This window comes from Nomascus leucogenys, chromosome 6 (genome assembly GCF_006542625.1).
Source record: "Nomascus leucogenys isolate Asia chromosome 6, Asia_NLE_v1, whole genome shotgun sequence".
Lineage (NCBI taxonomy): Eukaryota > Metazoa > Chordata > Mammalia > Primates > Hylobatidae > Nomascus > Nomascus leucogenys.
Window position 1 is genome coordinate 103,738,785 of NC_044386.1, and position 25,195 is coordinate 103,763,979.

A 25,195-nucleotide genomic window follows, 5' to 3' on the forward strand; every position below is an offset into this window, starting at 1 on the left:
CCTTCTGCCTTGGCCTCCCAAAGTGCTGGGACTATAGACATGAGCCACTGCACCCAGCCTCTTTAATCTTTCTTTATAGGGAAATCTACTCTGCTTAACAGGGTAGAAATATATTATTCCCTGGGTACAGTGCTCCGAAGAGCAATAACCAGAGATTTCCACAAAACTAAATCCAAACTTCACAGCCTCTACTCTAGTTAAAACTGGCTTCTATTTCTACTTACCTGGCCTGGGTGGATTTTCAACTTCTACAGCCTGGTTCACAAAATTCTCTAATTCAACATATGTTTATGGAAGGCCTACTGTGCATCAGGCCTGGGGGATACAGTAGTGAACAAAACAAACATGATTGCCGTCTCACAGAGTTGACTGGGGGGGGTGTGGGGAGCATCAGTCATTAGCAGTGCAGTGGGTGTTTGCAAAAAGGAAGGTCGGGGGTGAGCATAGGGTCTCTAACACTACATGCAAATCTTTCAAGGGCAACTCAAGTCCTGGCTAGGGAAAGAGGAAATGGGGTAAATCCAAAGACTGGCAAGAAAATATTAAAATGTTACAGTTAATGCTCTCACACTGATTAAAAATAAACAAAACTCTAAGTGTTCAAACTGAACACAGCATTCATTATCTGTAACCACATAAACTTAAACTCCCGAAATGAATAAACAGCCAGAGGGTATTTTTAGTAATACTTAAATAAGTTGATACAGACAACCCAGCCTAATATATTACAAGATCTAAAGTACCTTTGGAATTATTAAGAAGCAAATTACATTCGCTGAGTTTTACTGTTAATTATATTTCTTGTACTTTGAATACTGGTATCTCACATAAAGAATCAGGTCTTAACATGTGGCCTGCCTGACATATACCTCAAGAAAAGGGCTCCACAATCAACTAGTTTAGGAAATGATGTACACTCTAAAAACCACTTGGAGACTCACAGATTACTTTCAGAAATTAGTTATCTTACAAGCCCTACATAAAAGAACTCTGCTGAACTTAGTCTGAGCCAGTATAGGCCGCATATCTCTTATCCCAAATGCTTGAGACCAGAAGTGTTTTGGATTTTGGATTTTTTTTTTTTTTTTTTGGCTTTTGGAATATCTGCATTATATTTACCAGTTCAGCATCCCTAATCTGAAAATCCGAACTCTGAGATGCTCCAATGAGCACTTCCTTTGAGCATCATGTCAGCACTCAAAACAGACTTTGGAACATTTCTCATTTTCTGATTAGGGGATATTCAACCTGTATTTCCCAAAAACTTACTAGACCATGGAACTCTTTTCTCATACAATACTTATTAACAGTCCACATATTGCTCCATGGAACACATGCAGGATACGCTTTAACGCAAAGTACATAGTGCTTAACCTGAAAATGCAATTAGTTATCAATCTCCCACTCACACTGATAAACTGGTATTTACTAAATGCTGTAGGACTATAAAAGCATCCCCCAATGAATTTCTTGTTGAAATTCACTTAAAGATATGCTGACTTACTGTTTTAATAAGAAATTTTGTAATGAATTAAATTGCATCTTGAGATGTTAATACAAAGAAACTAATTTTATGATTTAATTTTGCTAAATTGCTAGCAGTTTACCTTCTCTGAACATAAATTTCCAGAGTATAGTTAATACCTTAATTTAAAAAAATTCATTCTCAAAGAAAAAATATCAGACTAGAAAAAATGCTGACATTTACCTCTGCTCTACTGACATGCCTAAATGCAAATATCTGTAAATGAGACATCAACGTGTACAGTTCATGAATAACAACTATGGGGCTATTATTTCTGTGGTTGTGGTGTTATAATTTATAACTTGACTCCTGCTCTGGAAATACTATTATTTTGAAGTCTACATAAGAGGCTTTATGAAATCAAATTCCAATGACTGAAAAAGTTTCATCATTCAGTTAATTATTTTTTAAGAAATCAGTAAACATTTATTTAGTACCTACTACGTGTATGCCACTGGGTTAGGCACTTTAAGGATGAAAGTATTTTCTGAGCCCCCAACACAAGACAATGGTCTGCCAACAGGGAAGAATGGCTGAAGTACTTAAAAACTCTGGGACCTAAAGGCACTGCGACAGCACATGAGCAAGCTGCTGCTGCAGTGGGGAGGCTTACAAGACACCTAGATGAATTTTAGGATACCCAGCCCATCACAAAAAAAGCCTGTAAGACACAAGGGCCTCTTACTAAAAGGGCTACTTTGGTAATCTAAAAGTATTACATTAGCCTGCAAAATAACCAATGTTAGATTTGGACTGAAAACTTGAAAGCTGTTAAAGTTTCCACATGTACCTGTGTAACGTTTTTTTAAAGCCAGTTAGGTAGGCTTAACACATAGCTTAACATTGATATTAAGAGCACCTTGAGTTAATAAATCTAAACCATCAGAGGTTTCTTTAAGGAATCTATAAGAGAAGGAATTCAATTTCTGATAATCAGAACAAAGTTGAATTTTCACTTAGGGTATGGGAATGGTGGGGAAATAAACTATGTTATGCAACACTGAAAAAGACTTTCCCCTTTCATACAGAAAAAGTATCACGACGACTGCCAGAAATGTAAGACAAAGTACAGCAAACTATATCCCTCAAACTTGGGACGTTCAGCAGTTCTCAACAAGCGAGGAAAATCAAACAAATTTTGCAAATTACTCTTTCAAAAACTGGTCGTGATGAGAGGGATGACAGCCAACAATCTGCAGCCATGCACGAATTTTGTTGTTGTTGTCTTTTACTGGCTTAACAAAACACAAACCAGCGCATGAGTTCCAGCTTTAAATTCTGAAATGAGACAACTGGAAAGCTGCTGCTGTGTGCCTTAATGATCACGTTTTTCTTTTTCCTTTTTAACTTTCCTTTAGAAAACCTCAACAAAGACTAACCCCAGAAACTTTGACAAAACATAAGCCAAGACAACATGCGCTGGAGAAGACACGCAATGTAAAAAAAACAAAAAACCCCAGTCACAAAATGTCCCAGTAAGTCGGCTTAATAAAAGATTAACTTTGTTCTGCTGAATGCTTCAAAAATCGCGTTTCACAGTATTTTCTAATTACGCATGCTTTAAATACAGTTTGTAGGCTAATAAACGTGGACCTCAAATACATGTGCAATGAAGCAAAGCTGATGTCCCAGATCACATTCTAATAGTCCCGAAGAAAATGGTAAACTGCAACTGCATGTGCAAAGTTGTCAGAGGGAAAAGAGTGGTGAGGCCAGTAGCCCTTCCCTTTCTACCACAGGGAAATAACAAAGTTCACACTGATTTAACATTGCAGGGGCGCGCCAGAATATCCTGGGGGTTTCCCTCAAACACCCGCTCTTGGAGAGGAAACTGATGCAAGCGCCTCAGTCAAGTTCACAGCGGGTCCTACCGCTCCGGGAGTCGGATGTGTCCAAGGAACCGACGCCGCGACACAGGCGGCGTCCTAATCGCAACCCTAGGAAACCAGGGTCGCGGGATCTCGGTCGGTCCTTCTCTGAACGCTGCCCCGGCAAAGCGGGCGACTGGTGTCAATCAGAACCATCCAAAGCGGGACAAGAGGACACCGAGGCCCGGGGTGGGGGGACCCCGCCCGGCCCCTGCGGGAAAGTTGCTGACTGGCCGGGCCCGAGTTTCGCGGCGGCCCCAGAGTGCCCGGCGCCCCTTACCTTCTTGCCACTAGCGTCGCGAGGCTCCGACTCCAAGAGGCCGGCGCCGCGGGTCCGGGGCAAGGCGGCCGTCTTCTGGCCCTGCGGGAGGCGCGGCCCGCCGGACGACAGCGGCGGTGCCGCGGGGCTAGGTGCGTCCTCGGCCGCCAGGCTCTCGGAAATGTGGATGCTCGGGGCACAGCCCATGCTGGCGGCGCCGCCGCGGACACGCTGGCGGGTAGCCGCGATCCGGTCAGCAAACGGCCCACCCGGCGCCTCGGGGCCGCCGCGGGCGCCGTGTCATCGCCGCCTGGGCGGGCGGCGGCGAGCGCGGATCTCGCGTCAGGAAACGCGGCCGCCCTTTTATCGCGGTGCGGGCGCTGCGGCGGCGGTGGGAAGGGGGCGCTGAGGCGGGTGGCGTGCCGAGGCCGCCCCTCCGAACATGCCCTTCCAGAGGCAGGAGCCGCCGGCCGCCTCCCTCACATCGCCGCGCTCGCCTCGGCCGCGCTTCCGGGGAAATACGGGGGAGGAGATTTGCGCTCTCGTTACCCAGGAGCGGCTGAGTCCACGCCGCGCGAGCCACGCCGCCCTCGCCCAGCTGCGGCGCGACCCCCGGGGGAGGCGAGCTCCCGGCCGCGCCCGGCCCCGCTCCCGCTCCCGCCGCCGCCTCCCCGGCTCCAGACTCCGCCTAGCTGTGGACACCCACGCCGCTCCGCCCGCTGGGCCGCCGCCCCCCGGAAAAGCCCCCCAGGCCGAGCGCCGGTGGGGGACAAGGCTAGTCTTAGACGCTCCCGCTGGCCGGGGTTGAGGCGCGGGGTCCGAGGGAAACCTCTCGGAGCGGCCGGGCCACGTCCGCCGGGGTAGGGAGGGGAGCAGCTCGGCTCCAGCGGGGGGCCAGGGGCCGCACCGTCTAGAAGCGCAGAAACGGCTGGGCGCACCCGGGAGTTGCTGGCGGTATGGCTCCGGCTCCGTGATCCGGGCCGGGCTTTGCCGGCAGCGTGCCGCGCCCAGCCCCCAGCGGTGACCTCCAGCGGGTGCTGGCGTCAATGCAAAGCAGCTGGGGCGCCCGCCACCTCCTCCGGGCGCCGCCCGCAACTGAGCATGCGCGACCACGACCCGCGCGGCGCCCGACTGGGCTACCCAGAGAAGGAAAGAGACTTGCCCAGGGACCCCCAGCTACCTCCGTCTCGAGGCCACCAGAACCCCGACCGCCAAATTCGAATTCCGGCTCCGTAACTTAGCGGCTACATGACCTGGGTGGGGTCACCAAGTGTGAGCCTTGGAGCTGTTACCCAGAAAAGAGGCCGGTGGAAGGCCCTCCTTTGCGGGGTAGTGAAAGTCAAACTAGGGCGCCGCGCCTCAGGTCCCGGGTGGGTGGGGCCTGGGCGGCTGCGAGAAGCCGCAGTCCACGTGCGCGCCCTCGCACGCCAAAACCTGGCGCGCCACGCCTCGGACTACACAGGCGCAGGGGCGGCCGCTAAGCTACAGCACGGGGCAGGCTGCAGGTGCCCGTCCTCCTCTCATTTTAACCAAAGGGCTAGTCGGGCGTCCGAGACCCCAAAGGCGGAGCCAGGGGAAGGGGCGTACGCATTGCAGGCCTGGGGCCCATGAGGACCCCAGACACGCATACAGCCACCAGCTTGCTGTGTGAACTTGGGCCAGTCACTTAACTTCTTGGTGGCTGGGGCTCCTCCCCCACCAGCTGGAGGGCGGTGCCCCTGGGCGTCCATCACGTATCCTGTAGCGGGCTACCTCGGACTTCCGCCAGTCTTCCCGTCCTCCCTGGGCTCCGCGTTTGCGGAGACCCTGGTGCGGTGCAGCCGGCTCCTTCCTGTCCTCTCCGACCGTCCACACCTTTCCTAGCGCGGCCCTGGAGCGACCCTGAGAGGCAGCCGCTCCCACTTCGGGCCCGGCTGCTGTAAAGACCCGGAGGCGTGCTGCGGGCTGGATTCCCTGCTGTCGCGCTGGGACAGCAGCACAGGTTCAGGTGCCGGTTCCGTGGAGCCTCGATCTCTGGCCCGAGCAGGGTAACCCGAGAGCACGTTACTGGCCAAACTGCCCTGAACCACTGGCACGTGGCTCTATTACCAAGTTTAAGCACATTAAGCAATATTAATATTTATGCCTCTCTGCCTTATAAAAGTACTACTGGCTTGGCGAAGATGTCTTAACAAAGGAAAAGATTTTTAAACATCACTCCTTATTCCGCCTAAATCGTAGAATTTTTTTCCGCCTTTGCTCTGCAATTTAGAGGTCTTTTTTCCAGGTAGAATCTGGAGCTCTGTAAATAAAGGATACTTCATGGAGAAAATGCTTGGAACCACCAGAGTTCATGGAAGTTTAAAGCGCGACCTCTCCTCCCCGCCCTGCAGAGAAGTCCGGCCTTGACGACTCCCGGCGCTGACCTTGCCGCTTCTGGGGCTCCAGGCAGCTCTAGTCCTCTCGGCCCTCCCCTCCTAGGCAGGACCTCGGCGTCCCGCCTCCCTTGTTAGTCCTTGGGCCATGCACTAAATGAGGGAGTTGGGGACTAGGGCTGGGGGATCAGCTGGCCTGAAAAGCCCCGCGTGCACCGCCCCACACCTCGCTGACTGCCCGGACTGCCTTGTGCTGTCCTGAGCTGGTCACTTACCCTCTCTGTTCCCAGAAAGCTGTAACTAATTTCCAGCTCTGCAATTCTGGGACCCTAGAGACCTGGGGCTATGAATGATGCAGAAGCAGATAGGAAAGATAGGAGTCATCTGCCTGCTTCTGGAGTCTCAGCCCACTTTTTCCCATACCCAGAACCTCAGCCTGGGACACTCCAGGAAGTCACAGGCCCTTCCTCTCAGCTCCAACCACCTAACATCAATTCCACCCCACCCCTCCTCCCCTGGCTCTAACCTGCACCTTGAGGTCCCTGAACACTTCTCTACCCTGTGACAGTGGACAGAAAATGGGTCACACAGAAGTAACCCAGACGTCACTGGTGTGCGCCACCCACTAAGTCACCCAGGACTCCACAGGCCCCTGCAAAGAATCCTATCCCTACCAGGTGTCTAGAGGGCTCATGAACAATCCCAGTACTGCTGGAAGGTAGGCTGCCTCCACCACACCAGCCACGTTCAGCCTCACTATTCCGTGGCACAAAGTGGAACACGCTTCACCAGCTGCCTCAATCCATTTTGCCCGGGTGTAGGGACCCCCAGCCTGAACTGCTTGACTTCCACAAGACTCAGACTTGTAGCTGAATGTCTGCTTCAGTTCTTACTCCAGGACTCGAGCATGAGGTCAATGGGGCTGGGAAAGGAGATAAACCAAAGGACCTAGGCCCAGCCTCCCTCCTACCCCTGTGACTGGCACAGATTTGTGGATTATAGGTCAGTCCATTCCCGGGAGACTCAGCCCTCATGGCCCCCCTCACCAGTTCATTAGAGGCATGCAGATGCCGGGTCCCTCACAGCTTTGCCTGTCTAAAATCCAAACCTACTCTGCCTCCACACCTTTTCTACTAAACCTAAGCCTCTATACAGCCAGTTCTCCCTCCTGGTTTCATCTCCGTCTCCACCTAGGGGTCAGCCACTCAAAGACTGTGCCACCTGCACCCAGTTCTTTGTCTTCCTTTCCTTGCCTTCCCCCATTGAACCATGCTGGAGGCAGCCACAGTGGGAGAGCTCCACACCCTGAGGTCTGAATCCCAGCTCTGCCATCAATTAGACCTTGAGCTCCTGACTTCATCTCTCCCAGCCACTGTCCTCCACTGTAAATCTAGGACTACTATCTACCTCAGAGAGTAAATGGGCTCACTGATGTCAAATGCCTAGAACAACTGAGCCCCTGTGCCTTAGCTGCCTTCTCCCGGGTCCATTTAACATCACCTTCCTCCAGTCCTGCCTCCAGACTGCTGAAAACTGGTGGAAAAAATGAAATTACTATGGGGATTAACAGCCCTACAAATCTATGGCATCTGACTTCATGTTCTTTCCTCGAACTTTCAAAATTTTGTATAATATGATTTTTAAGTTTCATTATGTTTAAATTACACATTTTATAATTATACACATGAATACATACTGGAAAAATAGTAAAAAAAAAAAAAAAAAAAAAAAACCCGAAGTAAGCAGAAGTATATAAAGTGTACAGAGGCAAAGGAAAGTCTCTCTTCCTTCCCCACTCCCTTCCTTCCGTAGAGGTAACTATTGTTAACAGTTTGGACTGTATGCTTCCAGACCTGTTTCTATATAAAATATATTACACACACACACACTTGCACATGAACAGCTATTACAATAGTACAGCTACGGTGAACATCCTTGAATGTAACTTTTTCTGTAGGATGAGCTCCTAAAAGTGGAATTGCTTGATCTAAAGGTATTTTATCCCCTTCACCCCCTCAGCTCCAGAAGGGATGAGGGGAAATAAAAGAGAGAGAGGCCACCAGAAGCTGAGAGACTAAAAAGGAGAACTCCCTGGATCTCCTGTCTGCCCCTAGAAAAGGGGAGTCCAGCCGTCTCCAGATACAAGGCCTCTCGGTCATCTCCAGATTCATGGGCACCCTTATCTTTATTTCTCTTGGTACTTCCAAGCCTTTAGTAAAGTGTTCTTGTATGTTCCAGCCTTTTTTAGATAAGGGAGGGACCAAGTGACCACCCTTGAGGGAAAACTTTAAGTTTAGAGGGAGCAGCACCTCCAGGGCCAGAATAGTAAAGGAGTAAAACCCCAGGAGGACCCTCGCTCTACTTCCAGAGTTCAGGTGTGCACCTGTATCTATCTCCCTCCAGACCTTGGTTTTTGTAGTTCAGCTCTAGCCCTGGATTAACACCTCAGTATGGACTCCCTTTCTCAGAATGACCTTATTAACTGCCACAGCCTCAGACTTATCTTCCAACAAATGGCTCTGTCCCCAGTGCTCACCACACACGCCCTCTCCTCTTGACTTCACCCCTGCTTCCCACCAGGCAAGGGAGTCAAATCCTCTCCCACTTACTAGATAAAGTCCAAGATTCTCAACACTGCTATATTTTTAAATGTCAGAAACCCAACTTCATTGAGCTTAGCAAAGATAGGTAATTAGGGGCTTAGGGGTTCACCTACCCAAAATACAGGAAGGTCAAGATGAACTCAGCAACATGGACCCAGATGCCACTAGCACTCTCACAGTCCCGACAGCTTGACCTTCCTGATGAGATTTTCTGTGATGATGAAACCAAGGCCTTTGGGATTCCCCGCCCTCCACCTTCACAGCCCCATGACTGCACTGTTGGTTTCTACGACAGCAAGGAAGTTTCTTGTCCGAAGTTCTTAATAGGTAGTATTCTGGGCGGTGTCTGTTCGTACCCTAAGGGCTGGCTTCATAAGTGTGAAACCTCTGCAGTCACAGCGCCTGTGTCTACAAGGGTCTCACTCTTGGTTTAATGCTCTGAGGTCACCATTTTGATTTTTTTTTTCTTTTTTAAGACAGAGTCGTGCTCTGTGGCGCATGTTGGAGTGCAGTGGTGTGATCTCGGCTCTCTGCAACCTCTGTCTCCCGTGTCAAGCGATTCTCCTGCCTCAGTCTCCTGAGTAGCTGGGATAACAGGCATGTGTGCCATCATACCTGGCTAATTTTTGTATTTTTAGTAGAGACAGGGTATCACCATGCTGGTCAGGCTGGTCTTGAACTCCTGACCTCAGGTGATCCACCCGCCTCGGCCTCCCAAAGTGCTAGGATTACAGGCATGAGCCACTGTGCCTGGCCAAATTTTTTTAAAAAACAGACATGAGGTCTCACTATGTTGTCCAGGCTGGTCTCAAACTCCTGGCCTCAAGTAATCCTCCCACTTCAGCCTCCCAAAGTGCAGAGATTATAGGCGTGAGCCATGGTGCCCTGCCTGAAATTATTAATCATTGTCGAACAGAGGGCCCCCACACACTTCATTTTGCAGTGGGCCCCACACATTATTCAGCTAGTCCTGCCCATCCCCGTCCCCCTAAAAAGTGCACCATTTAGGTGCATGTAGAGGAGAAAAGCAGTGTGGGGGTGTGTGGGAGTAATATGGTGGCTCTGGAGAAATTCACAGGGTCTGCTCGAGCAAGCCATGTCGTTATCTATTATATAAGAAGAGTCCTCTCCCCACTGTGCCCTGGGCCGGCTCAGCCCTTCGTCTCACTCAGCGGGTCCCAGCGGGTAGGCCAGGCCTCAGAGACTATCTCCTCGGGAAACAGGCTGCCCAGGGGCCCAGGGACATGCTGAGGTCCCACAGCTGGATGGGCACAGCCAGGACACCCAAGGTCCTCCAGCTTTTGGCCTTTCCCTGGGGGTCTTCATCCCAATCTATCCAGCCTCCCAAATGCCAAGCCTGTGGCTTTCAGCCAAATTCCAAAAGAACACTTGGCTAATGGCGGCTGGGATCCCTGTTGGCCATGCCACTTTAGGGGAGGAGCAGGGGAGAAGCCCGGGGCCTCCTGGCCTGGAGAGGGGAGCAGTGTGTCAGGACAGCCCCGGATGGGACCCGTGACAGCGATGACACCTGCCAGCCTGATGCTGCCGGACTCCCTGCCAGGCACTTCGCACGTGTTAGTTCATTTAACCCTCAACAGCTCTGTGAAGTGGTTACTATTACCTTTGCTGCTCCTCCATACCTCTCAGCTCCTTTTACAGATAAAGACACAGGTTGGTTGGTTTTGTTTTGTTTTGTTTTGTTTTAGAACCAGGGCTGATGTTCTTAATAAAACACAAAACTCCTTCTTTTCAAAGACTCTTAAAAATATAAGGATGCTTCTTTAAGAAATGAAGGGCATTTTTTCCAGCTGAGAGCCTTCAAGATACTTAATAATGAAGCACAGAAACACTCCTCAGGGCTGGGACTCGGCAGGTGTACTTTTGAATATCCTAAGAGCAAGAAACACTTTACTGGAACATAACTAATGGAACTAGAAATAAAATGAGGGGCAACAACCATCGCTGCTATTATCTAATATTGTCGAGATGTTCTGAGAAGTGCAATGAGACATGACTTAGAAACTGGAACGCAGATGTTGGGACTGGAGATAACATCATTAGTTGCAGGTGACATGACTTTAATGTCAAAGATGCCTGGGAATCAACTCAAAAGTCATTAAGACGAAAGAGTTCTCTAAAGTGGCCAGATTTGAAGTAAAAAAGTATGTGTCACTGCTACTGTATTCTAGAAATTCTCAATTGGGAAATAAACTAACAAAAATCACAGTAAGTGCTGAGTACTATGTTGGCCCTCATATGGAACCTAAGTCACCCAGGCCTCACCTGGGATTACTGGAGTAGGCAGAACCCACATTTTTCTGGCTCTTCCTCTATCTACTAACGCAGGCCTCCAGCCTCCAACAGGGTGTCACCCTGTTATATGTGGGGGTGTCTAAGGGGAGGTAGTGAGATCACCCCATCACTATCCCTACCCTGATGCCCTGTACCATGTTAATGGCTGGGCCCCAGGCACCGACTCCTGGTATGGGAAAGGCTGAGGCCCCGGAAGTTCCTCTGGGTTTCAGGCCTCAGTGGGGAAATAGCCCATGTCCAGGGGACCAAGTCTTGGTTTTTCCAAGACCTCCCTCACAACCCCCGACTCCCCAACACACCCAGCATTCCACACTGTCTCCTGCATCCTAAAGCTACACCATTTGTGCCGTGTGTCTTACAGAATCTATATCTGGACAAGGAGCCCAAGACTTTCTCTTGAGGACTCAGACTAACACTTGCACCAGGGTAGGACAGAGCAATACCTGAGCCTGCTGGCTTCCCCATTCTCCTCCCTCACACAAGACATGCTTCTTCCCCTGCCTCCCATGATCCCACCATAGCTTTGGCTAAAGCTGGAGGTTGCACAGAATCATCCCCATCTACACCTCCCCAAACCCCTGCAAGGTTGGCATTAGCATCGTTACTTGATTGGAGAGGAAATGGAGACAGAGAGGTTAAATAATTTGTCCTTGGTCATGCAGCAGATGGCAAAGTCAGATTGCCAACCGTGGCCTGCCTGACACCAAAGCCCAGAATGTCTCCACTGTGCAAGAGCTCCCATGAAAATAAGCTTTGGCAATAGGTTAAATATGGGAAACTGAGGAGCCAAACATCACCGATGCTTGAGAAGCAGAAAACGAAATACGATCTACCCCAGAGCAACTGGGGGCTGCTTCATTCCCAGGGTAAATGTGAGGCAAAATGCAAAGCAGCACACTGGTTACCAAAAGTATTTGAGGCTTTTTAAATGTCAGCCGCAACGATCGTGAATCACTCTTTTTAAAGTTCTTAATTCAAAGTGACCCTCCTTTTCTCCCTGGCTCCCCTCCTGATTCAAGTCCTTTCTGCTGGCCTGAATCATTCACTCCAAGTTCTAGGACACAGGCCTGCCAGGTCCCATGGGAAAATTGTCACTCTCTTGTCAGGGGAGATGTGTCCTGTGTAAGTGTCCCCAAGCCTGCTTGAAGAGAAGACTATGGAGGGGAAGATTCTGACCTTAATGGTGGTGCAGCTGGAAAAGTCAAGGCAGTAGGCTGGGCCTAGTCACACCCAGGGTCCCAGTTGAATCCCTTAAAATGCATACTCTTTATTGAATGCCTTTTTCATCACTGAGAATACAGTGATGACAAAACAGCCCCTGACTTCACGGAGCTCATAGTCTGGTGCGGGAAGCAGACATCATGCAACTACATGAGCGTATAATTACAAGATGATGACTGCTGTGATGTACAGGAAGCTCTGAGTGTGTATCGCAGTAGGGACTGACTTCATCTTGGAGGGTGGAGAGTGGGCACCAAGAGCACCTCCCTGAACTGAGTAAGACATGAATGGATCACTGTCTCCATGCCCAGCACCCACTCATCCTTCTTAGAACTGTATCTGATTTTTCTTCAACTCATGAGTGGGATATTTAGCATGTGCCGCTTCCCTGGCCATGGCAATTGGCTTAGAGGTGGACACATGAGCCAATCTAGAGGTAATGGGTGTTGATGTCAATGGTTAAGCCCCTGATAGAGACATACCTGAAGTCAGAACTATGCTTGGACTTTTAATTTCTGCTTTTGCTTAAGTCACTTTGGGTCTGGTTTTTAGTCTCTTAACAACCAAAAATATCCCACCTAGACTAGGGGGATAAGTCGGAAGTAATGAGATTAAAAAATATGGGAAAGAACATTCCAGGCAGAGGTAGAAGAAAGTACAAAGGCCTTGAAATGGGAGGAAGGAGCAGGACATATTCAGGAACTGAAAGAGGGCCAGGATGGCTAAGAACAGAAAACAAGGGGCTAAGTGGAAAAATGAGGTGGAAGAGGTGGACAAGGCATAAAGTCAGAGCATGCAGGGCCTTGTCAGCCATGACAAGGACTTTGGTCCTTAGCCTTGGAGTAATACGAGTCCACACTCAAGCAGACAGGCTCTAAGTGTGAAGGAGGTAGCCCCAGGTCGGAGAGGAGGCTCCTGAGAGGAGTCCATTCATCTCCATCATTGGCTGACAAGATAAATAACCCCTCCCACAGAAAGAGAGAGATCTATTTTTCAAATGTATTTTTCAAATGCGTTTGGTAAATTATGTGGTCATTCAAAGGTGTTATTGAATTCATGAGGGCATTTGTTATTTCACATTTTCTGAGCTGGGAGAATAGAAGCATAGCTACCAATGTAGCTCCGTGGAAATTGGAGAATGTCTTGGAAGTCCAAAGGAGTCTTAGTAAAAGTTCTGTGAAAGCCCTGGCTACCCCTAGAAGGGTACAGTGGGACCCTGATGCAAGGGGGCCTAGGAGCTTGTTGCAAAGGCTGTGGCTAGCAGATTGAGATTGACATTATTGTGATAGTGATGATGATAATGAAGATGGTAACGAACACAATTGCAACTGACATTTGTTTAGCCCCTTCTAAGATTCTGGACACTGCTAAAGTCCTTTATAATAATTTTCTTCTTGAGCCTTTACAACAATACTCTGAAATGGGTATATCATCATTCCTATTTTATAGATTGAGTAAACTAAGGCTCACACCAGGGAGGTGACTTGCCCAAGGTCACAGGGTAAAGACCCAAACCCAGGCCTCTCTGAGTCTGAAATCTGTGCTATTGATCATCATCTTACATGTTTCTGTTCCACATATGATCTGTTGGGGCCTCAATCCATTTCTTTCCATCCCTGTCCTCCAACCAGTTGGTTTTTAATTGGGTCTGGCCAGTGGAAGTACTGAAGAGATGAGAAGGCTGGAGGAAGGGAAAAGCCATTCTGGCTCTGGCAGTGCCAGTGGCTCTGGCTGGATTAGGGGCTGGATTATTGTGTAGGGTGGGGGCAGCCCCTCTAGCAGCTCAGCAGTGACATGTATGGGTGCCTGGAATAAAGCAGCTTCCTAATCCCTGGGAAACATCCATGTCTTAGTCCATTTGTATTGCTGTAAAAGAATACCTGAAGCTGGGTAATTTATAAAGAAAAGAGGGCTGGGTGTGGTGGCTCATGCCTGTAATCCCAGCACTTTGGGAAGCTGAGGCGGGATAATTGTTTGAGCCCAGAAGTTCGACACCAGCCTGGGCAACATGATGAAACCCCGTCTCTATAAAAATACAAAAATTAGCCGGGTATGGAGGCATGTGCCTGGCATCCCAGCTACTTGAGGGGCTGAAGTGGGAGGATCGCTTGAGCCTGGCGGGTGGAGGTTGCAGTGAGCTGAGATCGTGCCAGTGTACTCCAGCCTGGGTGACAGAGTGACACTGTGTCAAAAAGAGAAGAGAAGAGAAGAACAAGGGAGGGGAGGGGAGGGGTGGGGTATATTTGGTGTACATTCTGCAGGCTGTACAAGAAGCATGGCACCAGCATCTGGTTCTGGTGAGGGCCACAGGCTGCTTCCCCTCATGGTGGAAGGGGAAGGAGAACCAGTGTGTGCAGATCACATGGCAAGAGAGAGAGTAAGAGAGATGGGGAGGGACCAGGCTCTTTTTAACCAGCTCTTGTGAGAACACTCTGATAAAGCAAGAACTCGCTCATTGAGGATGAGGATGGCACCAACACATTCATGAGGGATCTTTCCCTGTGACTAAAACACCTCCCTTACAGTCCCACCTCCGACACCGGGGATCAAATTTCGACATGAGGTTTGAGGGGGACAAACATTCAGACTATAGCACCCCTTATCATATTTTTGTTCTCTAGCCCTTTCAACAGCTTTGTAATCAATCCTCTTCATTAAAACTTGAAATATCTCTGTGGTTTCCATTTTCCTGGCTGGCCACTGACTGATACAATCTCATTGACAGGGGTGCCTGATAGGGGTTGCTACTGTCATTCGCAAATGGTATCACTGCCAGCTGCTGCCAGAATAGTTTGCTGAGATCAACAAACAGCAGATAAGGCAGTGATGGCATTTGAACCTGCAGCCGGCCTGGAGAGCACTTGCCCACTGTGCCCTTGAACTTCTCATTGGCATTCCACTGGGGCTGGAGGCATAACAGACGTCAAAGGCTTGAGTCAGCTCTGAAAATTACATCTCAGACTGGCCACGGACTTAAGGTGATTTTATATTTTTGGTTTTTTTTTTTTTTGTAGATATGAGGTCTCACCATGTTGCCCAGGCTGGTCTAAAACTCCTGGGTTCAAGCAATCCTCCTGCCTCTGCCTCCCAAAATGTTGGGATTATAGATGTGAGCCATTGTGCCCGACCCTTAAGATGATTTTAGAAGGAAAAGTTTTCACGGAGAATCAGATTCTTAGTTCCAGGCTCGAGTTGCTCTAGACATAACAAAGTGAAAAATTACTCCTGATGCCCAATCTTGGCTTACTTGAGATTCGCTCAGCTCAGTCCATCTGTGAGGAAGCCAAAAGAAGTTTGTTTTCTGTCCAACCAACATCCATTCCCCCCCTCACCTACTTCCCACTTTTCTTCCTGTCCTGTATAGACCCTTCCCATGCAAGTCAAGTTGATTGGTTTCAACCAACTGTGGTCACTCCTTTCCCCACGTGAGAGATTGGTTAGTCACGGGCATGTGACACAACTATGGCCAATGAGATGTATGGGGTGGTCTTGGAGGATGGTGTGGAGAGGGGCTTCTGAGAAAGTTTCCTTCCTTCTAAAAAAGAGACATGAGAAAGATACGTAACCATTTTCTGCCTCTGGAATGACTGGGTGAGAAAGCAGTACCTGGAGCTGTTTCAGCTATCCATGAGCAGAGCTGCCAGCACCTGGTGATGGCAGAATGGAAAGATGGAAGGAACCTGGGTCCCTGTCCCAAGTGTAATCACAGAGCTGCTGAAATTAACCAACCCTAGAACCACCCAACATTTGAACTCTTTGCTACGTGGTGTAATACATCTTTGTTGTTTAAGCTATTTCTAGTTAGGTCCTCTGTTACTTGCAGCCAGAAGCATTGTACTTTACATATTAGGCCATTAGTCAAATCCCTCTGTCCTTATTACATGTAACATTCTGTGATTCAACTTCTCTTTTCAAAGAAGGAAATCAAGGCTCGACAAGAGAGAAATACTTGAAGGCTATGCCAGACATGTGTGGCAGAGCCAGGACCCCCGGGCTCCTGCATTCTCTCCCACTACACCCCTTTGCCCAAGCCCTTTATATAGCGATGGAGATTATTGCTAAATAGTTATTGTTTCTAAGAAATGCTTCAGTGTCTCACTCGCCTACAGCTTCTCGCAGATGCAAAAGATTACAGTATTGGATGAAGACGACCCTGGATCATTTCCTGCAGCCTGCCCCTCTGCATGTTGTGCTTGGGACCCTGCAGTCTGCCCCCTGCATGTGTACTCTTGGGATCCAGCAAATTACAGAAGTTTGAGTGGGGGGCAGGGTGCTCTCTTTCCCAGCACATAATTACCAGGCCTGGCAGCAATGGTGCTGCGAGTGTCTGTGGACCACCCAGCCACTGTGCTCCCAGCTGCAGCTGATCCAGAAGATCAGAGGGGGCTGAGTTCACACAGGCTTCTCTTCCTTCTGCAGTGTGAAGGCTTGCCAGGGCCCACATGAAGGCGATGGAGGACTCAGTGAATCCTGATTTTCTGGCCTGTCTTTGGTAGGAGATCTGACTTGTATAAATTCAATGCTCTCCTGGCCCACGGTGGCAACCTCAGCAATTCTCCTGGTTGCTAGGAATCTCTGCTGGAACTAGTCCAATACCAAAGTTAAGCAGGGAATCAGAAAGGAGAAGGATTTTGTCCTTCCACAGAGACTCAGCCACAGAGCCAGCTGTAGAAGCTGGCAGAACCAGAGTCATATCATTACTATACAAGCATTTTTCTTTTTCTTTTTAACTAACCATGACTATTTGTGCATATAAAAGCCATGTTTTCTCTCCCTTCACAGTGCCTGTTCTTGGATCCTAGAAGGCCAGGTCAGGTTTTTGAGGTTCAAAGTGAGTGTCCCAGAGGGTGCCCCAGCTCAGGATCCTCCTTTCCCTCTCCCCTTACCCGGGCTGATGGGCTGGGCTTACTGTCTGGGATCAGTCAGGGGCTTTGGTTGTAAGTCACACAATCTGACTCTGGCTACCTTAACCAAGAAAAAGAACTTTGGGGATGAGATATCAGAATGTTCTCAGTTACAAGTAACATAACAGCAGGACTTCTTACATCACTTAACAAGAAGGCAACACATCGTTCTCAAGATTGGTTCCACAGCTTAATTAGGTCCTTGTGGTAGCAGCCTCCAAGATGGCACCAATGCTGCCCACCTCCTGGTAGCAGTGCCTCCCATGTTAGAAAGGGTTGGCTCGTGTAACCAATAGGAGACTGCAGAAGTGACAGCATGTGACTTTCAAGGCTAGGCCATAAAAGACATTGTGGCTTCCACTTTGTTCTCTCCCTTGGGTCACTCATTCTGGAGGAAGCCAGCTGCCATGTCGTGAAGACACTCAAGCAGCTCTAAGGAGAAGCCCATGTAGAGAGGAGCTGAGGCCTCTGTCAACAGCCTTGTGAGTGAGCCATCTTGGAAGTAGATCTTCCAGCCCCAGTCAGGCCTTCAGATGACTGCAGCGTGAGAGACCCTGAGCCAGAACAACCAGCTAAGCCACACCAAACCAGGCATCAGACTGAGTTTTTGCATCCCACCCTCGCAACACCCATCAAGCAAGCTTTATTATTACCCCATGCTGCAGAAGAAGAAAGTAAGGCTCAACCAGGAAGTGACAGAGATGGGATACAACAAGGCCTCTCTTCAAGGGTTAGATGGGCCAGATGGGTTCTGGCCAGATGAGTTTGGGAGAGATAGCCCAGCCCTGCTTACCTGTACAGGCTTCAGAAATCCCCTAAACTATGCCCCTTGTCCTGGGTGTCTTGGTCCCCAGTGATTCCTCAAGTACAGGGCTCTGCTTGTATCTTCCATACCAACCAATAGTGGACCAGATAGGAAATCCTGACTCCAAGATTCACTAAATCTGAGCCCTTCTTTTGCCCCAGCCTCTGAAGTGTGTCTGTCCTTAACCCTGCCTGCATCTTCATTCCCTGGCCTGGCAGTCTACCCTCAGACTCACCCACAAACCCAGACAGTTCCTGAGTTGCACAGGTGCACCTGAAGCCAGTATTTCCAGGAACAGCGACACCTTCTTAGAAACAACAGTCACCTGGGACATAATACAACACCCCAGGGTCTCGTAGGTTCCCTTTCCAAGGTGATGGCCCCCAGAGAGGTCCCTGTAGCAGCAAGTCCCATACAGGGCTGCTACCAGGGACTACGTCTACTGCCAAGTCTCTCCTAGGGATTTAGGCTGACGCAACTTTTTCTAGGATTTAACTTCCTCTTTCTTTTTGGTCTCTAAGTTCACTATTATGTCTGTGTCTGAATGAATTTGTGCAGTTCATATGTAAATTGGCAAGAAGTGGCAAAATAGCTGGGAGGGGAGGGTCTGAGCATGACAGGGGGTCAGGCCATCACTATTCCTTTAAGAACCAGTGGCTTTCAAATTGCTTTTTAGGAAGGAAACCCTTTTGCTAAAGGAAGCGAGAGCAAGAACCACTCTGGCTGAAGCCTTTGGTGAGGTTGGGGGTAGAAAGTTTACCATAATGTCAGCCACTCATCCCCCAAGGCAGCCCCTGAAGCACCTGTGTGGAAAATATTTTAACTTTTCAGGACTAACACCTGCTCCCCAATGTGCACGAGTAGCAACATAACAAAGCAGATCTCCAACACCCCAGCATCCTCCAAGGCTTTAGACTTGTTTCTCTGTTAGGATTTGCTGCAGCTGCAAGTCATAGATAATCCAAAATAACAGAAGCCAAAATGACATAGAAGGGCTGGGCACGGTGGCTTATGCCTATAATCCCAGCTACTCAGGAGGCTGAGACAGGAGGATCACTTGAAACTAGAAGTTCAAGACCAACCTGGGCAACATAGCAAGACCCCCATCTCTAAAAAAAATAAAAAATAAATAAAAAACTTAGCTGGGCATGGTGCCATGTTCCTGTAGTCCCAGGTACTCAGGAGGTTGAGACAGGTGGTGATATGGTCTGGCTGTGTCCCTACCCAAATCTCATCTTGAATTCCCACATGTTGTGGGAGGGACCTGATGGGAGGTAATTGAATCATGGGGCAGGTCTTTCCTGTGCTGTTCTCATGATAGTGAATAAGACTCATGCGATCTGAGGGTTTCAAAAAGGGGAGTTTCTCTGCACAAGCTCTCTTCTCTTGTCTGCTGCCATGTGATACACGGCTTTCACCTTCTGCCATGGTTGTGAGGCCTCCCCAGCCATGTGAACTGTAAGTGCTTTAAACCTCTTTCTTTTGTGAATTGCCCAGCCTCAGGTAGGTCTTTAACAGCAGCATGAAAACAGACTAATTCAGGCAGATTGCTTGAAACCAGGAGCTCAAGACCAGCCTACGCAACATAGCAAGACCCCCCAGGAGGATTGCTTGAGCCTGGAAGTTCAAGGCTGCAGTGACCTGTGATCATGCCATTGCACACACCAGCCTCAGGGACAGAGCAAGACTTTGACTCTAAAGAAAAAATAAATAAGCTGGGCACAGTGGCTCACACCTGTAATCCCAGCACTTTGGGAGGCTGAGGCGGGCAGATCACTTGAGGTCAGGAGTTCAAGACCAGCCTGGCCAACATGGTCAAACTAAAAATACAAAAATTAGCTGGGCATGGTGGTGGGCATCTGTAATCCCAGCTACTCAGGAGGCTGAGGCAGGAGAATCTCTTCAACCCGGGAGGGTTGCAGGGAGCCAAGATCGCACTACTGCACTTCAGCCTGGGTGACAGAGCAAGACTCTGTCTCAAAAATAAATAAATGAATAAAATTACATTTAAAAAAATACCAAAAACATACAAGTTTGTTTTTCTCTCAGATCACTGACACCTAAAGGGATTAATCAGAGATCTAGGCTCAGGACCCCTCTCTATAGAAACAATTTGAGTAACCTAAAATCAGTGTGCCTGCACCATTCCAGCAGCCTAATCTTCCCCCGCCTTGCCTCCCTCCAACTTAGCAGCCTAATCTTGTGAGATCCTCAGTGTGTGGCTTCCACCTTGGGGCTCCACAATGGCCTCTATCACACTTACATTCTAGCCAGAAGGAAAGAGGAAGGGATGGAGAATGTGACCAACTATTCTGGCTTGCCCAGGACCGAGAGATTTCCTAGGATACAGGACTCTTAGTGCTAAAACCAGTAAAGTCTCAGGCAAACTAGGACAAGTTGGTCATCCTAGAAGAAGTGCATGGCCCCTCCCTTAGGTATACTTTGGAAGTTATATAGCATGTTGCTTTCATCTTTTTGGCCAAAACTTAGTTATATGCCCCCATCCACTGCAAAGGAGGCCAGGACATGTTGATTTTATTCTGGGTGGCCATATATCCAACTATACACTTTAGAGAAAAGAAGGGAAAATGGCTATTGGAATCAACAAGCAGTCTCTAGCCTAAATCCAGAGAGGAGACTTCCATGTATTGCCCCCCAAAAACTGCCATGCTGGTCTGTATTAGTCCATTCTCATGCTGCTATGAAGAAATACTTGAGACTGGGTAATTGATAAAGGAAAGGGGTTTAATTGACTCAGAGTTCTGCAGGGCTGGAGAGGCCTCAGGAAACTTACAATCATGGCAGAAGGGGAAGCAAACACATTTTTCTTTACATGGTGGGAGGAAAGAGAAGTGCCAAGCAAAGGGGGAAAAGCCCTTTATAAAACCATCAGATTTTGTGAGAACTCAACTCACTATCGCGAGAACAGCAAGGGGGTAACCACCCCCAATACTCAATTACCTTCCACCAGGTCCCTCCCATGACACGTGGGGATTACGGGAACTGCAATTCAAGATGAGATTTGGGTGGGGACACAGCCAAGCCATATCAAGGTCCAAGCACTTGGATTCCATACTGAGGATCTTCAAAGGCAAGGAAGTCTCAAGCCTCACAGGTAAGACAAAGAGGGAAGCATCAATCATCCCCTCCTGCTCCTATGTTGGCAGTCTGCCTCCAGCTGCAGACACACTTGCTTTTCCAGCCTCCCTTGCAGCTACAGCATGGGCCTCTGGCTTAATCCCAGGATAGAAAGAAATATCTGCTGGGGGCTTCTGTGGAAGGATTCTTCCCATCTAATGAATGCATAGGAGGAAAAGCCTTTTCTACTAGTCATGGCCCTGTCTGGGTGTAATGTCCAGAACTTCAGCAGCCATCTTGTGACCACAAGGGGTCAATCCAAGGATAAAACCAAAATAACAGAGCAGAGAGGTGGCAAGAGCCAGGGTCCCTGATACCATCATTGATGCCTGGATTAATCCTGGAGCCACTTACCCCTGGAGTTGCTACTATGTGAGATATTAAAAATCTCACATCATGTAAACCATTTTCTATTGAATGCACTGTTACTTGCAATTGATATTGGGTAATGTCAACCATTCTAACCAATAAAGAGCATGTCTCCTACTGAGTGAGAGGAAGGAATAGGTGATCTCTGTGCAGCTGCTCCTGCTGGGAAGATCTGTTGGGGCAATGAGTGCCCTGAAAGGAGTGGGCAATCTTCCTTCATCATCTTCCTTGCCTCCTTCCCTCTTTCTCTTCTTTTCTTCTTCCTTCCCTGCTTCCTTCCATCCTTCCTTCCCACACCCTTATCTTTTCCTTCCCCTTCCCTTCCTCTCTCACTAGACATCAAGCCCTAAAGATACTGTTTTAAACAAGATGGACACATTTCCTGCCCCCAGAAGCATACTGACACGTATGAGATAGATGATTAAACAAGACTTCACAAGGTATGACAGGGGCCAAGACAGGAGAATCAGGGTGCTGTGGGAGGTCCAGAACAGACTCCCAACTCAACTTGCGAGTTCAGATGGCTTCCTAGAGAAGACAGCCACATTGGGTCCTGAGGGATGAGTAGGAGTTAGGTACATGAAAGAAAGGAGTGGTCAAGCGTCTGGAGCAGCCTGTGGAAGAGCTGAGAGGAAGAAGAGTGCAACTCCTTCAAGGGACTGAAAGCAGCTCAGTGAGGCTGGAGCTAGGACAGGGGAGGGGCTGTGCTGGGAAATGGCTAGAGGTGAAATAGGGGGTCATCAGGGGCTGGATCCAAGCATCCTTGTGAGCCACGATGAGGAGCTGGCACTTTGCCTGAAAGCACCAACTGGACCATCTGCCTCTTAACCACCCACTTGCTCTGCATGGCTCAGCTGCTGTCCAGGTCTCATCCTGGGTGAGCCCATCATGGACTGGCCTGGTGTACAATGGCTGATAGACAGGCTCGGGGTGCAGCTGGACCCCAGGTAGGTACCCTCCCTGGCCATGCCAGAGCTGAAGAGAAGCCAGCCCTGTCCCATACTGTGTTGTGGGGTGATGGGCCACTTTGTGAAAGGGTGTCCCACCCCCCGTCACGTGTCCACCACTCACTATGGCTATAGTCCCTTCCCTGCTTGTGAAACTGGACTCCTGCTTCCCCACCCCTGTGTCTAGTGAGGGAATATTCTGACAGCCCATTCTAGCAGGACCTCAGGATGGAAGATTGGAAGCTCCCTGTCCAGGGAAACACAAGTGGATGCCCACTCCTGGGGAGAGAGTGTATAAAGACCCTCAGCTATGGGTCACATGGGGCATCCAGTGGTGGTAGCCACTGCTTGCTGGTGAGCATGAGAGTAAGGGGTGTGGCTAGGGATAGGCCGAGGGATTGCAAGGCTGGAGTGGTTTGGCCTGTTTCTTGATTTTTTCTAATTCAATTTAAATCTGACTCTAAGCCACTATCCCATTGAGCTGGCAAGAAATTCAATCTCAGGCATATCGTTGAGTCTCCCTCCCCCATTCTCAAGATTTTGTCAAGGTCCCAGGGTCTTAGGCAGTGCCGAGGCCTCAGGCTGGCTCCACTGGTCACACTAGCAAATGCAGAACATCCATCATCCCAGCCTTGTGGCACCTCAGGCTTGGTGGCTCTGCTGATTTGCTGTCACCCTTGGAACGTGGGGATTGTGAGGGAGGGGCAAAAGCTCTGTGCTCAAGTCCACTCTCCCTGAGTGTACCAGGCAGCCGTGCCCTCTAAGGCCTTGTCACCTTTGGACACTGCCTAGAGTCAAGGTTTGAGACCTTTCCTCCCTACCCCCAGCCCTAGTCACACTCTGCCCCTTTCCCTTCTGGGGTAAAAATCTTTTCCTCTCCCTTCTTCCTGCTCTCAAAGGCCCACCCTTGGCCTGGTGCAGTGGCTCACACCTGTAATCCCAGCACTAGGAGTTTGAGACCAGCCTGGGCAACATGGTGAAACCCCATCTCTACTAAAAATACAAAACATGGGCCAGGCATGGTGGCGTGCACCTGTAGTTCCAGCTACTCCAGAGGCTGAGGTGGAAGGATCACCTGAGCCCAGGAGATGGAGGTTGCAGTGATCCCTGATCATGCCACCACACTCCAGCCTGGGCGATGGAGCAAGACTCTATCTCAAAAAACAAAAAATCACAGGCCCACCCTTTCTTTCTTCTTTCTCCAGGACACCTTACAGAGTCTCTATAAAGAGTCAAGGAAGGCTGGGTGCAGTGGCTCACACCTATAATCCTAATACTTTGAGAGACTGAGAAGGGAAGATCACTTGAGGCCAGGAGTTCGAGACAAGCCTGGGCAACATAGCGAGATCTCTGTCTCTACAAAAAAGAAAAATTAGCCGGGCATGGTTGTGAGCACTTGTAGTCTCAGCTACTCTGGAGGCTTAGGCAGGAGGATCACCTGAGCCCAGGAGTTGGAGGCTGCAGTGAGCTATGATCACACCATTGCACTCCAGCCTGGGTGACAGAGTGAGACCCTGTCTCTAAAAATAATTAAGAAATTTAAAAAAAAATTAGGTCAAGATTATTACAAAAGACAGAAAGACCCACCAACTTCCAACAGATTTTATGCTCTGATCACCAGAAATACCCAAGGCAAGGAAACACCAGGGGACTCACTCTCTGCTTGAAAGAGCCAGGGGAGGAGCAAATGTAAACCAAATGAACACGGGCTGACATTTCAATGAATCATCTTGCGCCAGTGGTTTGATGAAGGGCAGTATCTCTGTCGTAGGTGCTCCTGTTGTGAATCTCAAACTCTTCCAGGCTGTCTCACCTAGTGACTTTACCTGGCATGAGCTTCTCTCACCCAACATCTTGGAGTACTTGGACCACCTTAAACTGCTGCCGTATTAATTAACTGTCATTAAATGATGCTGCAGTAACAATCTCGGAATCTTAGTGTCTTACGACCATCAAGATTTATCTCTCAGCCAGGCAAAGTGGCTCATACCTGTAATCCCAGCACTTTGGGAAGCCAAGGCAGTAGGATCATTTAAGGCCAGGAGTTCAAGACCAGTCTGGTCAACATAGCAAGACCTCGTCTCTACAAAAAATACAATACAATACAATACAATACAATACAATGCAATACAATACAATACAATATTAGCCAGGTGTGATGGAACATACATGTAGTCCCAGCTACTTGGCAGACTGAGGCAGGAAGATCCCTTGAGCCCGGGAGGTTGAGGCTACAGTGAGCCGTGATTATATCACTGTACTCCAGCTTGGGCAACAGAGTGATACCCTGTCTCTAAAAAAAAAAAAAAAAAAAATTCTCTCTCACTCACAGAATGAGTACCTGCGATTGCTGTGGCTGTATTCCATGCATTTCTTTATTCTGAAATCCAGGCTGAAAAGAGAAGCCCCTTTCTGAGTCACGCTGTTCTCAAAAGAGGCAGGCTGGTTAGATGGTTCAGAGCACAGCCTTGCATTCAGATAAGGCTGGGCAAAAATCCCTGCATTATCAGAGTTAATGCTTATAACACCCCTACAAGTTAGGAGGTGATATTCTCATTTTACAGATGAGAAACCTGAAATTATCTTGCCTGAGGACACACAGGGATGTGAAGAAGTGGAGCTGGAACTCAACCATGTATGTATGTGTCTGGCTCCGAAGCCCAGACTTTCACTCACCCTGCTATTCTGTCCCTGCAAAGCAAATTCAGGATCAGCCAGTCAAATATGCTGAATTGAGAGCACCTGTAGTTAGCACTGTTGTCGCTCAAAACTCCACTAAAAAAGGGTAAAGGAAGAAAAGATTTATAAAGCAATAAGGACTAAGAGAATGAGAGCAGCAACAGGAGAGATAAGGAATGTTAACAAAGTTTTGGAAGCAGAGCCGATAAA

At 48.8% G+C, this 25,195-nt stretch overlaps 2 protein-coding genes across 3 annotated transcripts in view; both read right to left on the reverse strand.

The window, feature by feature from the left end:
* PDE8A (phosphodiesterase 8A) overlaps positions 1 to 4,158 on the reverse strand; it is a 159,774-nt gene extending 155,616 nt beyond the window's left edge. The window contains exon 1 of the mRNA XM_003268462.4: positions 3,674 to 4,158. Within this exon, the coding sequence (XP_003268510.1) occupies positions 3,674 to 3,859 (186 nt within the window). The 5' untranslated portion in view covers positions 3,860 to 4,158. The remainder of the gene's footprint in view (positions 1 to 3,673) is intronic.
* Positions 4,159 to 10,355: 6,197 nt separating this feature from the next.
* Positions 10,356 to 25,195, reverse strand: part of SLC28A1 (solute carrier family 28 member 1) — a 90,600-nt gene continuing 75,760 nt past the window's right edge. The window contains exons 16-17 of one of the 2 annotated variants that reach the window (XM_030813838.1): positions 24,297 to 24,389; positions 10,356 to 10,499 (exon numbers count right to left, since the gene is read on the reverse strand). In XM_030813838.1, coding sequence (XP_030669698.1) covers positions 24,339 to 24,389 — 51 coding nt within the window. In that variant the 3' untranslated portion in view covers positions 10,356 to 10,499; positions 24,297 to 24,338. The remainder of the gene's footprint in view (positions 10,500 to 24,296; positions 24,390 to 25,195) is intronic. The other variant, XM_012507165.2, reaches the window with a different exon arrangement.